Below are 12,159 nucleotides of genomic sequence, written 5' to 3'. Positions count from 1 at the left end.
TGCACGCCGCCACGGCAGACCAGCAGGCTCACGTGGTGGTCCTTCAGGCTCAGCTGGAGGAAATACAGGCGGTCTTGCAGGCTACAGAACAACCCACGGATATGACCATTGCTACTTCTATGACAACCAATGCTATGCTGACCAAGGCTCTGGAGGCTGGTGAGGGATTTGGCATCGCGGCTCATCATCCCCGAGCACCATCAATGGTCAATCTATAGGCAGTAGATCCTCAGGCCCGTTAGCACGAGGCTCCACTCATAGACCTTGACTCTTCCCTTCAGGCGGACCTGTAGACCGTGCCCTTCCCAAATGGGTTTTGGACCCTAAAGCTGCCTAAATCTAGGTGTCATTCGGACTCGGATGAGTTCATTTGCGCATACGCCCTCTTCATTGAGGCCAGCAGAGGTGGATATGCCACCATGGCCAAGTACTTCCCTCTCGCTTTGGAGGGAGTAGCCTTCCGATGGTTCTGGACGCTGGAGCCCGGGACCATTTACGCTTAGACCCAGCTCTGAGATGCCTACTACAACAACTTCCATGTCGGTGCAACCAACATCCACCACTAAGCCCCTGGATGGGCCGAAGCCCCTGTGGCCTTCACCTACGATGATGTTGTGAGGGTTAGCTTCCCCCACAAGACATCACAACCAACATCGCCGAAGTCTAAGTCTGGAGGGTGTTGGTCGATAGAGTAAGTTCCACAGATATATTCTTCATACATGACTTCAACCAGCTTCGCATCCCGTGGATCCTACTCTCTCCAACTCGGAGGCCCATTTAGGGGTTCAATGGGGGCCCCCTCTATGCTTTGGGCCGGATAGAGCATCCAGTCACCTTCGGCGAAGGCTCCACCATGCGGACCAAGATGGTCACCTTCGATGTTGTGAGTGTGCTCTACACATACAACGTCATCCTAGGCTGAGGAACCTTGAACAAATTCTGGGGGACCACCCATCACAATTACCTCTGCATGAAGATGTCTAGACCCCAAGGGCTGATCTCCATCCATGATGATCAAAACCTGGCTAGGCGCATCGAGTATAGGCACGCTGCCTCGCTCAACAGTCACCATATGCATAATGTAGCTGAAAGACCTCTTTAAGACCCCCCTCTAGCGTCCCTCAAGCATCGCGACCCTGCGAAGCCACAACCGGAGGGGATGTCAAGCATGCTCTGTTAGGTATGGGGAACCCTGACCGAGCTTTTCAGATCAGGGAAGACCTCACTTTGGATCAGGAAGCCTAGCTCACGGGCGTCCTGAGGGCCAACTTTGATGTCTTCATATGGTCTCCGTAGGACCTCCCTGGAGTTGACCGCCACATCATCGAGCATGCCCTCTGAGTCAACCCGTAGGCCTGGCATGTACACCAGGGGTTCCACAAGCTGTCCACCGAGCGAGTAGAGGCCGTGAAGGAGGAAGTCTAGAAACTGCTGGAGGCTGGCGTCATCTGGGAGGTCATCCACTCGAAGTGGCTGTCAAACCCCGTTCTGGTCAAGAAGCCTAACGGAAAATAACGCATGTGCATCAATTTCACGACGCTCAACAAAGCCTGCCCTCGAGACCCATACCCGCTCCCTCGCATAAACCAGCTGGTGGACTCCACAGCCTGCTGTAAGATGTTGAGTTTCCTGGACACATACTCAGGATACCGTCAATTGTGGATGGTTGTGGAAGACGATGGCAAGACCAGCTTCATTACCCCCTTCAGGGTATACTGCTACATTCGGATGTCCTTTGGCCTCCGGAATGCTGAAGCCACCTTGTTCTGCCTGGTGCGCAAATCCTGGAACACTAGTTAGGTCGCAATGTGGAGGCCTACGTTGATGACATAGTCATAAAAAGCAAGCTCGAAGGCAATCACGTTGCTGACCTTCAAGAGACCTCTAATAGCCTCCTGGCCGCCAGAGTGCGGATCAACCCAGAGATGTGTGTCTTCGATGCCAAAGCTGGAAGGTTGCTGGGGTACCTCATCTCAAAGCGAGGAATTGAGGCCAACCTTGGCAAAATCCATGCCATCACAGAGATGGCACCCCCATCAACTTGAAGGAGGTCCAGTGCCAGGTCGGTCTCCTTACAGCCCTCATCCATTTTCTCGCCAAAAACACCGAGCACAACCTTCCTTTCTTCAAAACACTTAGGGGCTCTGAGTCTTTCAAATGGACGATGGAGTGCCAGGATGCCTTCAAGGCCCTTAAGACCCACCTCTCCAACCTCAAGACATTTGCAATACCCCTTCCTGGCTAAGGGCTCCTCTTTTACTTATCCATCTCTGCCTCTATCGTAAGTGTCGTACTCGTGCAGGAAGAGGTTAAGGAAGGCCGCTCTATTCAAAGGGCGGTTTACTACATTTCGGAGGCCCTAGCATAGGCCAAGATGCTCTACATGCAACTAGAAAAAGTGGCATATGCCCTTCTTACGGCATCCCGCAAGCTCCGACACTACTTTCTCACCCATAACATCACCGTACCAACCTCATACCCACTGGGCAACATGTTCCATAACCAGGAGGTGACGGGAAGCATTGGCAAGTGGATTGTAGAACTAGCACCTTTCGCAGTGAATTTTGTGGTCAGTATGGCCATCAAGTCGCAGGTCCGCACGGACTTCGTTGCCGAGTGGACCCCCCATCTGCAGGGCCCCTAGAGACTCCGCCCCAAGATGTATGGATATTATACACAAACGGAACGTACGGGTCCAATGGCGCGGGGGCTGGGGCGGTCCTCGTCTCCCCGACTAGCCAGCGAGCAGCTTTCACTACCCAATTGGAGTTCAAGACAACCAACAACATCGCCAAGTACGAAGCCATCCTCTTGGGGCTTCGTAAGGCTCGAGCCTTAGGAGCCGCCAGACTCATCGTCAAAATGGACTCCCAGGTTGTTGTTGGGCACGTCGATAAGAGCTTCCAGGCCTAGCATCCGGACCTATGGAACTACCTCGAAGCCATCCTTAGAGCCGAAGGGTCCTTTCAAGGCATCTCAGTGCAAAGCATACCACACACAAACAATCACGAGGTCGATGCCTTGGTCATGGCCGCCACCGGAAGTGGGGTCCTCCCCTCGGGGGCCTTCTTCTAGGTCCTCCACAAGTCGGCGGCCCATACCTCCATCGATGTTGCCACTACCATCTATTGGACTCCCGGACTAGAGGACCTCCCTCCTACGTCTAGAATTTTTTTGGAATAATATCATATGTCGCTTCAGTGTCCTGTGGCAGCTTACCATCGATAATGGGACGCAGTTTGACTCCAACCCTTTCCGAGAGTTCTGCGTCGAATTTGGCACGATGTGTTTCACCGTGTTTCATCTCCCACATTTCAACGGGGCAGTCGAGTGCACCAATGGTAACATCCTCTTAGGACTAACCGGTGCCTCAGCGGCCTCGCAAAAGGCCTATAGGTTCGAAGAGCTCCTAAAGGTGTTGTGCTCCCTCCACACCATGGTCACCCACCCCACTGGGTTTACCCCCTTCCGCCTGTTGTTTGGTGATGAAGCCATGACTCTGACATAAGTCAATGGACGCTTACTCTAGGTGCAGCTACCGGAGACCACTGAAGAAAGAGAAGCATCCCTCGACCGCGCAGAGGGCACGAGGCTCCTAGCTGTCTGGAACCTCGACCGCTACATTGGCGAAGCCAAGGCTTGGAACAATCCTAAGGTTTCTCCATGGGCCTTCAAGCCCGGAGACATGGTCCTCTGGTGCACGTTGGCTCCGGAAAAACTTTGGAATAGATGGGAAGGCCCTTACCTTGTCCTTGAGTCCAACAGACCAGGCTCCTATTGCTTGGCGGACATGGAGGGGGACCCCCTCGAGCACACCTGGAACGTGGAGGCACTTTGTAGGTATTACGTGCGAACAATTCACCTCGCCATCATGATGTAAACCTCCCACCACTATTGCTATCACCGTAGACCAAGGATGCGTACAGTGTTTTACCCGGAGCCTTTCCAACATTTTAGTTAAGGGACAACGTCATGTGCATATATAAAAAGAAGAGAGAGAGAGAGAGAGAGAGAGAGAGAGAGAGAGAGAGAGAGAGAGATGATATGAAGGAGGTAGCTAAAGCTTCATACAAATCGTTACCACCAATGGTTTTTTACAACCAAAAGATGTGTACATGCGTAGGTCACCTCTCCGAGCTCCTCGCTTGTCAAGCAACTCAGAAGAGAAAAGCACACACACACAAAAAAACCCAACAGACTATGAGCTCCTAATGGCGGCGCAGGCACTTCAGCTGGGGTGACTCTTTGGCCTCCTCCTTCACCTCCTCCTCATGCTCCTTCTCCTCCTCGTCGATGTCCTTCTTTAGGAGATTCTAGTCAATCTTCTCTTCATCATCAAAGATGTCAATGATCTCGACTGGAGCAATCACTCGGGCAGAAGACCAAGATAGAGCAGCGATCGCCGGTAATCTCTGCAATGACAAAAGTACGATGGTTGCCAGCTCCAACCCTACAAGCAGGCCCTTGGGATCGCAAGCCCCTGGCGGCACCACGGCCAGCGGGACCAGCTTCGTCGTTGATGCTGGTTCAGCTTGGCCACTTGCACCCAAAGTGGGAGGAGACGCCATGGGAGATACAAGCTAAGTTCCAAAAAAGGAATCTTTTCTTACTCAGAGGCAAGAGGGTCACGAGGCAGGGCGTTGCTTATAAAGCTTGGTCATGGACACTCCCATTCCAATTTGGGAGCATGCGACCACCCAATGCCCTGGTTTTTTGTGCACATGTCCTCTCACGATTATTTCTCAAATTAATTTCAGCACATGCAAGGGCAATAGACACAAGACCCCAGGAGTTAAACGGAAGCGGTTCCTCGGGCGTAACCTCACCCTGTGACATGGTCCCACAAATCTTGCTGGAGTCATATGTGCTGCCATTATTTTGTGTCATCATGTACTTACGCCAGAAAATAGGAGAACATCTCACCACCATACAAAATATCCATTGTTGCGGTCCAAATTCGAAAGACTCACCAACAGAGAATCGACAGTCACCATAGAGGGGCTTCGGACATCTCTGCCTTTGACGACCATCACCGCCCCTCCACAGCGACATCGACTCCAACTCCGTCCAGCCATCGCCCCCCTCTGGAGACCGCCGTAGGACTCTAGAAGGCATTGCCTCCATGAATCTCAGTCGTGGCCTTCACCGAAGGGGGGGGGGGCAATCCATGAAAGGTACACCCCACCGCTGCCCTCTTCAAGTTCAGCACTATTGTTTACTTTCGACCCTTACAAGACGTACTAAGGGCCTTAGTCTGGCATGTGCTGAAGAATAACTATCCGACCTAGTCATATATTATGTTGCAATTAGCTATTAACTGGCAACAGTAAACACCAAACCTTAAGTTATATCTCTGTTCAAAATACTTCGCACCTCAAAGGCATCAACCTTGGTTGCGTCGAGGCTACCCTCGACACCTCAAAGGCATCAGCCTTGGTCGCGTCGAGGTCTACCCTTCACACCTTGAAGGCATCAACCTCTGTAGCATCGAGGCCACCCTCCGCACTTTTAAGGCATCATCCTCGGTTGTGTTGAGGTCTACCCTTCGTACCTCGAAGGCATCAACCTCGGTCACATCGAGGTCCAAACCCTCCGCACCTCAAAGGCATCAACCTCGATCGAATCGAGATCCAAACCCTCCACACCTCAAAGGCAACCTGCCTTGTTCGTGTAGAGATCTACCCTCTGCACCTCAAAGGCTTCAAGATCACTCTTATGAGGCTTCATCACTTTAGTCACACCTAAGACACCTAAAAGTACCTCTAGTCACACCCTCTAGTAGCTAGCAGCCATAGTATGTGAGGGGCCAGGAGAGGGGAAGCTTCCACAGTGTAGGTGTGATAAAAAAATAAAAGACTATAAGCGAAGTCAACACATCATGATCTTATCCATATATGGTATGTGCCTTACAATCAATCTAGTCCTAGTAGACGAGCTAGGTCGCCACGCCTTTTAGAAGTGCCAGAACGCACGAAGGACTAGCTCCTCTAAGTAGGGCCACCACCCCGTGGCTAGATTGACTTATGAGGAGGTGTCGCGCAGATCCTTGATGTAAAGGCCTCCTACCAAAGACAAAGGCCCCTCGAGCCCGAGTGGTTAAGGCTTCGGCCTGGAGGGGATCCACTTGGAAGGTGTAAGAGCTGAAGGCTGAGAAATCCAACTCCATAGATGGCTACGGGTCCTTTGCATCCTCTGCCTTGATCCAGGCCATGATGTCCTCAAGGATGTCTAATGGAACCTTTTCATCGGGATTATGAAGGAGAACAAAATGTCAAGAGTCACGTGGGCCAGCAGCTGCATAAGCATCCCACCACTCGTCTACCCCTACGAAACTGGAGCCACCTTTTGAAGCTAGAGAGGAAGGGTCCTTCGGCTCCTCCTTAACCAAGATGTTAGCGGCCACCTTCGGGTCTACACGTCCTTGAGGATCGCTAGTAAAACAAAGCGCTCCAGCTGTGGGGTATGTAGCGCAAGCCTAGGCGATTGGGGTGCGTTGGGCCTTCCGCCAAAGTAGTAGCCTAGGCGCTCGAGAAGATTCCTTTTGCCACTGGTTGCCGAACCTATATGTGTAAATCCTTCTCAAGGGTTAGCCATGTAGCACACTCCTCCTAGAACAAAACACAGATGAATGGATAAAATACAAGAGAAACATAGCCCCGCAAAGGGTGGCAAACAAGCCAAGGTACATGAAGCAGGAGAGCCAAGTTAACATGCTAGTCTTCAGCCCAATCCGTGCAAGAAAAAAGAAGATGAACAAAAACATAAAGCCCACTCAGAGTTACACCTCCTGCCACAAATCCTGAGGAGCGTTGCCCATGCGCGAAGGCTCTTCTTGCGGAGCGGTGTCCAAACAAGGAGCCATCCTAGATGAGCCAATTTCTTGCAGTGGTAGCAGTGCGTGTGAGGAGGCCACCGAATGTGAAACCTGACCTCCTACAGAAGGGCCTGAGTGAGGAGATCCTTGAGCACTTGACTTCACCCAATCTGCCATAAAAAGCAAGGTCACGGGTTAGCCATGCTTCACCCATACCCCCTGGTGAAAGCCATCCAAGGATGAACGGATCTCTACCAATGGTGTCTCAGGCCGGATCTCCTCATCCACGAAGTCTAGGGGTGGCTACTCTAGCACTTCAAAATGGTAGCACCTTGTGCGGTGCAGCAGCGCCAACTAAATCCCCAAGGCTAGACGGATGTTGGAGTTCGCGTAGGCCTCGGTGACGTTAGTCGTCACCCCCACTACAGACCAGAGCTAGCAGAGCGTGTGGGCCAGGATCTCCGAGCTGGAAGGCAAGGGTGGGCCCTTTGCCCTGAGATCGCCTAGGGCCTTCTCAATGGCGTGGGCTGCCTTTGTCGTGCGCTCGGCTAGCCTTTGGCACTCCGTACCCAAGGCTTCCTCAACTGCCAAGGTTGCCCGTACTCTTATTGGGCTATGGCCACCGTAATCTGGAGGTCCTAGACTTCACCTTCAGCAGTGAACCGACTGGCAATGTCTTGGACAATAGACTCCTCCATTGTCTGACGAGCTTTGGTGGCCTCCCAAGTCGCAACCTTCACCACACGATGAACTTCAGCAGCCTCCTAGGCCATAGCCTCTGTGAGCTCCTGGTGCCGCGTCTCCTCCTATAGACGCCCCTTGGCAGCCTCCGTACGCTTCTCGGTCACCTCTAGGGCTCGTCAAAGACCAACCAATTCCTCGTGAGCCTTGTCTTAGGTCACCACGAAAGCCCAATGCTATGAATGGCCCAACGCCCTTGCTAAGGACAGTTGCTTCAAAACACGACAAAGGAGAGATGAGGTTACCTGCCCCAAGGTTAGAGCTAAGAAGACTTCATCTAACAACAAACCTGCCAGGCCACCGCCTCTAGACACACCGTCACTTCATCCGGGGACTCTGAGCCATCGACAACTCGGTCTCCCCACTCCTGAGGAGAGACGAGACAGAGGCAATGGCGCTCAGCACCTTCGGGGTCAGGGCCTCGAAGCTCAGACCCTGCTAAGAAGGCTGAGGCCACCGCCCTAGAAGGTCCAGCTCCCCTAGCTCCAACCGCATGGGCCAGGTCGTGACCGACAGGGGTACTCCAAGGAAGTAAAGTCACCGTCTCTGGAGTGACCACCTCTGGTGCTTCTGGAGGAGTCAGAGGGTAGTCTGATGAAGCCAGCGCCTTTGGATCAGAGGCAAAAAATAAGTCCGTTCCAACTACCCCTACAAACAGAAAACACGGCTAAGTCAGGATCCTTAGGAGAAAGCACGGTGGGGTAAAGGGGAAAATGGTGCCTCATCCCTACCAACAGACGCAACATCGGAGGGGGCCATGACATCCTCGTCATCGGAGGGGTCGACAATCTCACACACCACGTAGTCGTCAAGGGAGGCTTCATGAACCTCTCCACTTTGGCTATGGCTGACTAGGTCCAGAAGGGTTGAGCCCTTCCCACGTTCACTTCCTCTAGGCCAGGCCTCATCTCCAGTCACACCACCAAAGGCCCTAGAGCTCTCAGTCAGTCTCTGGTGCTTCATTTCGTCTGACTTTACCCCAGAAGATTCGGCCATCGAGCTGGCGCACAAGACTACGGGGGCAGCCGGTGGTCTGTGTTTAGAGTGGGATCATGGGAATCATGAAGGCTGCATGCTAGGGGCCCCACGCCCTCGCTTTCCTGTGGCCCGAGGCTCCACAAGGTCCGGCCATGCCAGAGCTACCAGTCCAAGGTAGGAATAGATGCAGTTGTGCCGATCCCAGCTCTTAACTAGGTCAAACAGATGCGGTTGTGCCGCTCCCAGCTCCAGATGCTGGTCTCAGTCTAGGATGGAAGGCTGGCCTAGTAATTTCTCCACGATCTTGATCTCTTGGTCCAGCGTAAGGAAACTCTCTGATAGAAAAAGGTGTTTCACCTCTGTAGACTTGAAGCTAGATAATGGAGAGGACTCACCCGAACTAATGGTGGGCCCAAAATACTCATTCGGCTCGCCCACCTCACCTTGCTAGAAGGAGTGGCCTTTGCCTACCTAAAGGGGCCGAACGTGGAGCATCGTAAACTCCTTCGTGAGATCACGCATGCTCATCCTCCGGGCCACCCTCTGGAGGAGCACCACCCTTGAGACAAGATGTGCCTTGGAGGTGTTCACCACCAGGGTCCTCACATAAAGGATATCATGGTTGGTGAATCGAAGGGGGGACCCGAAGTCTGCGTTATAGTAAAACCACCCCTTCGGCCAACTAGTGTACCATCTATCGGTGACGGCCTTCGTCAGGAACACATTTTGGTATTCCTGCCAAAGCTAGAAGTTCACGCTATTAAAGCTGAGGACCTTAGTCTCTCCATCCTTTGTCCGGATCTTCGGTTGCCAGCTTGCTTTGTGAACAGCGGCGAAGAGCTCCGCTAGTCCCTCGCAGCCCTCCGTCCGCATGACCTATTCAAAGATGGCCAGGTGGGTGATTGCGTTGGCAAAAAGCTGGGGAAGCTCCACGTAAAAGTGTTGAGAAGCACTCATTCGAGGAGCGGCTTGGCCAGAAAACCGAGGCCGACATCGAAGTAGGCCTCAAAGACCATGGTCTCATGGCCTTGTGGTGCCGGTATCGCCTCTTCCTTCGAGATGGCGACAACAGATCTGGAGGGGATTTTCCCCTCCCCGACCATTTGGTCGAGCTTAGCCTCGCTGACGATTGACCCCCCAGCGCGCGTCTGTAGGGGGTACTTGTTGGCGCGATGAAGCTCCACGCCTGGCGACGATCTGGGCAGCGGCAGAAGGTCCACTGCCACCATAGTTCTCGCCAGTCTATGCACATCAGTTGCCCCACCCACTGCGGGTTCACTGGTGCTGCCGGTAGTAGCGGAAGCTAGATCCGCCTGAGGGGCGATATCTGAGCCCGTCGACACAGCGGTAGGGACCCCACAGTATGTACAGCCCCGTGTCAAGGAACTAACCTTGCCGCAACACCTAAGTGAGTCATGGCATCCCTAGGATACGACAAGAAGGACTCACCGGCGATGGAGGCTGGAGGTGCTGAGGTCGATGGGCGTAAGCACAAGAACAAGGGTGACAAAGAACAAGGATGTCGGATAAGGACGTCGTTCAGCCAAGACCCCTGCTTTATTGACCTAGGGAGACATGCTTCTCCCTTTGGGGCACGTGCGCACACCCTGTCTAGTCCATCCCCCCACAATCATGGGGAATTTGAACCACTCTCCATGACCCACCAGTGTTGGGACGCCACGTGTCCCACTACTTCCTAGCAAGGACTAACTATACCACTAACCACAGATTGCATTTAATGCCCTCTAGTGCAGGTGACGTTCAAACATTTGGTCCATCCACTCACCCAACCCTTTAAAAAGACTCAAGACAACCGGAAGACCGAAGGGCCACCTGACCGCAGAGCCTAGGGTTGCTAGAGGCCCTGCTCTGAATGAACTGCGGGGTTGGGTGCTCTGCGAACCATCCACATAAGGGACTGTTGTTCGGGGTTTCCATTAGGGATACCCAACGCTCCTAGGCTCCGCCTGCTTGGGTCCGAAGGTCACTTGGCTTCAAAGCCCCTTCAAAGCCTACGGGCTCCAGACTCTCTATAGGGCTCTAAGCCTTTGGCGGGTTAGGGACCCCCGGAGGGCACTAACTCCTGCAGGCCCTGGTGAGGCGGTTGAGCCCCTAGAAAGATCAGCAAGTAGGGGACCCATCAGCCATCATCTATTTGCCATGAAGTGACCGACGTTTAGTGCCAGTCTAATCGATGGACGATCTGACATCCTGTGCAGGGTGGGCGCCGCAATCGGCGACTGAGCGCGCACGGCAACCACTTGACGCCACTATAGTGCCACGGTTAGATAATGTCATTATAGAAAGTACAAAATTCCTAGGCATGAGCGATGTTTTACTATGATGGCTCTCAATCTCAATTGTATAGCAATATTTTACTATACTGACTCTAGGTCTCAATTGTATAGCGACAACTTGTATATCAGCTCCTCCTATAGGATTATGCATATACACTTGCCCTGTGTGAGACGCTATAAAATAAATATAGACCGTGGATATAGGGTGAAATAGTACATTAGCCCAAAAAATCACTCCCCTATGTGAGACGCTATAAAATAAATATAGACCGTGGATATATGGTGAAATAGTACATTAGCCCAAAAAATCACTCATGGTGTTCAGTTACTTTCGTGAAAGATATATTTTCTTTCACCACTACATAAAGAATATAACAACTTTTTTATAATGGAGTGATTCATTAACTCTGAGGAGAACAACCTCACAATGTTTTTTTAGATAATGGAGTAAAATCAATGCTTAGGTTGTGCGTTTCATTGCCAGCATGGCGAGTTGGCAACACATTTGGACTATACTTGAATTAAACCAACTAAACATACATCAATCCTCCAAATCTTGGATCAAGAACAGGAAGTAGAACCTACCTACTAGTCATTACAAACTAGAGGGCACATAAGTTCTCCAGTGATCACTGATCACCAGATTCAACCGCAAAAGGATGTCACCTCATATGAGAGTGAAAAACAAATCACCAACAAACTCCAATAGATGCTATACTACTATTATATCCACAACTCCCCGCTGATGGTGCGTTCTAATCAAGGGTCCAAGATGTGCCGCCCACACTTGCATCTCCAGCTCAGTGGCTTGTAGTTGGAGTGGTCGTCGTAGGAAGCCGGCATTGCTCTTCCACCAGCGGCAACACCGTGATAAGCAGCAGCTCTGCTGCCATGGCCCAGCTTCTTATTCTTCTGCAGCTCTTGTGGAGAGATGGGCACCTGCACCGCCTCGCAGTGCCCGCACGGTCTGCACCTCCCCTCGCAGCTCGGCGGCCTCGATCCAATCACACCTCTGATGCCTGCAATGCTCTTCTCCTACAAGAAGATATCAAATCAGAAACTCTCATTGTTAAAAAAAAAAAAGAATCAGTCTGTACAAGAAACAACATACGGGTGATTTAGCAAAGGGTTTTATACTGTTACTAGCTTGATTGCCACTGACCTCAGTGAAGGCAGCTTTGTCATGGACGGTGGAGGCACGCGTGGATGTGAGGAGGAGAGCAAGCAGGAGCAGGAAAAGATGGCCCATCTGATGATGCAGATCGGGAAAAGGCTAGCGGGGGAGGAATGGGGGAGGCGACGAAGGAGGAGAAAGGCGAAAGTTAGGCG

The 12,159-nt window shown here is 52.2% G+C and overlaps 1 protein-coding gene across 1 annotated transcript; it reads right to left on the bottom strand.

Moving 5' to 3' along the window:
- Nucleotides 1–11,304: 11,304 nt before the first annotated feature.
- On the bottom strand, nt 11,305–12,159 carry LOC133911184 (EPIDERMAL PATTERNING FACTOR-like protein 2). The gene is made up of 2 exons (XM_062353390.1): nt 11,993–12,159; nt 11,305–11,865 (listed from the first exon to the last, which is right to left on the bottom strand). The coding sequence occupies exons 1-2, from the start codon at nt 12,077–12,079 to the stop codon at nt 11,590–11,592; spliced, it is 363 nt and encodes a 120-aa protein (XP_062209374.1). The 5' UTR covers nt 12,080–12,159; the 3' UTR covers nt 11,305–11,589.

Source organism: Phragmites australis, chromosome 3, assembly GCF_958298935.1.
Source record: "Phragmites australis chromosome 3, lpPhrAust1.1, whole genome shotgun sequence".
NCBI lineage: Eukaryota > Viridiplantae > Streptophyta > Magnoliopsida > Poales > Poaceae > Phragmites > Phragmites australis.
The sequence above is the reverse complement of the archived record's forward strand: the minus strand, read 5'-3'. Positions and strand labels throughout refer to the sequence as shown.

Excerpts from the sequence above, each read along its gene's own strand:
- LOC133911184 (XM_062353390.1), bottom strand. The coding sequence starts at position 12,079 with ATGGGCCATCTTTTCCTGCTCCTGCTTGCTCTCCTCCTCACATCCACG. Across the intron at positions 11,866-11,992 it reads ACAAAGCTGCCTTCACTGAG|GAGAAGAGCATTGCAGGCAT; the intron begins GTCAGTGGCAAT and ends ATCTTCTTGTAG.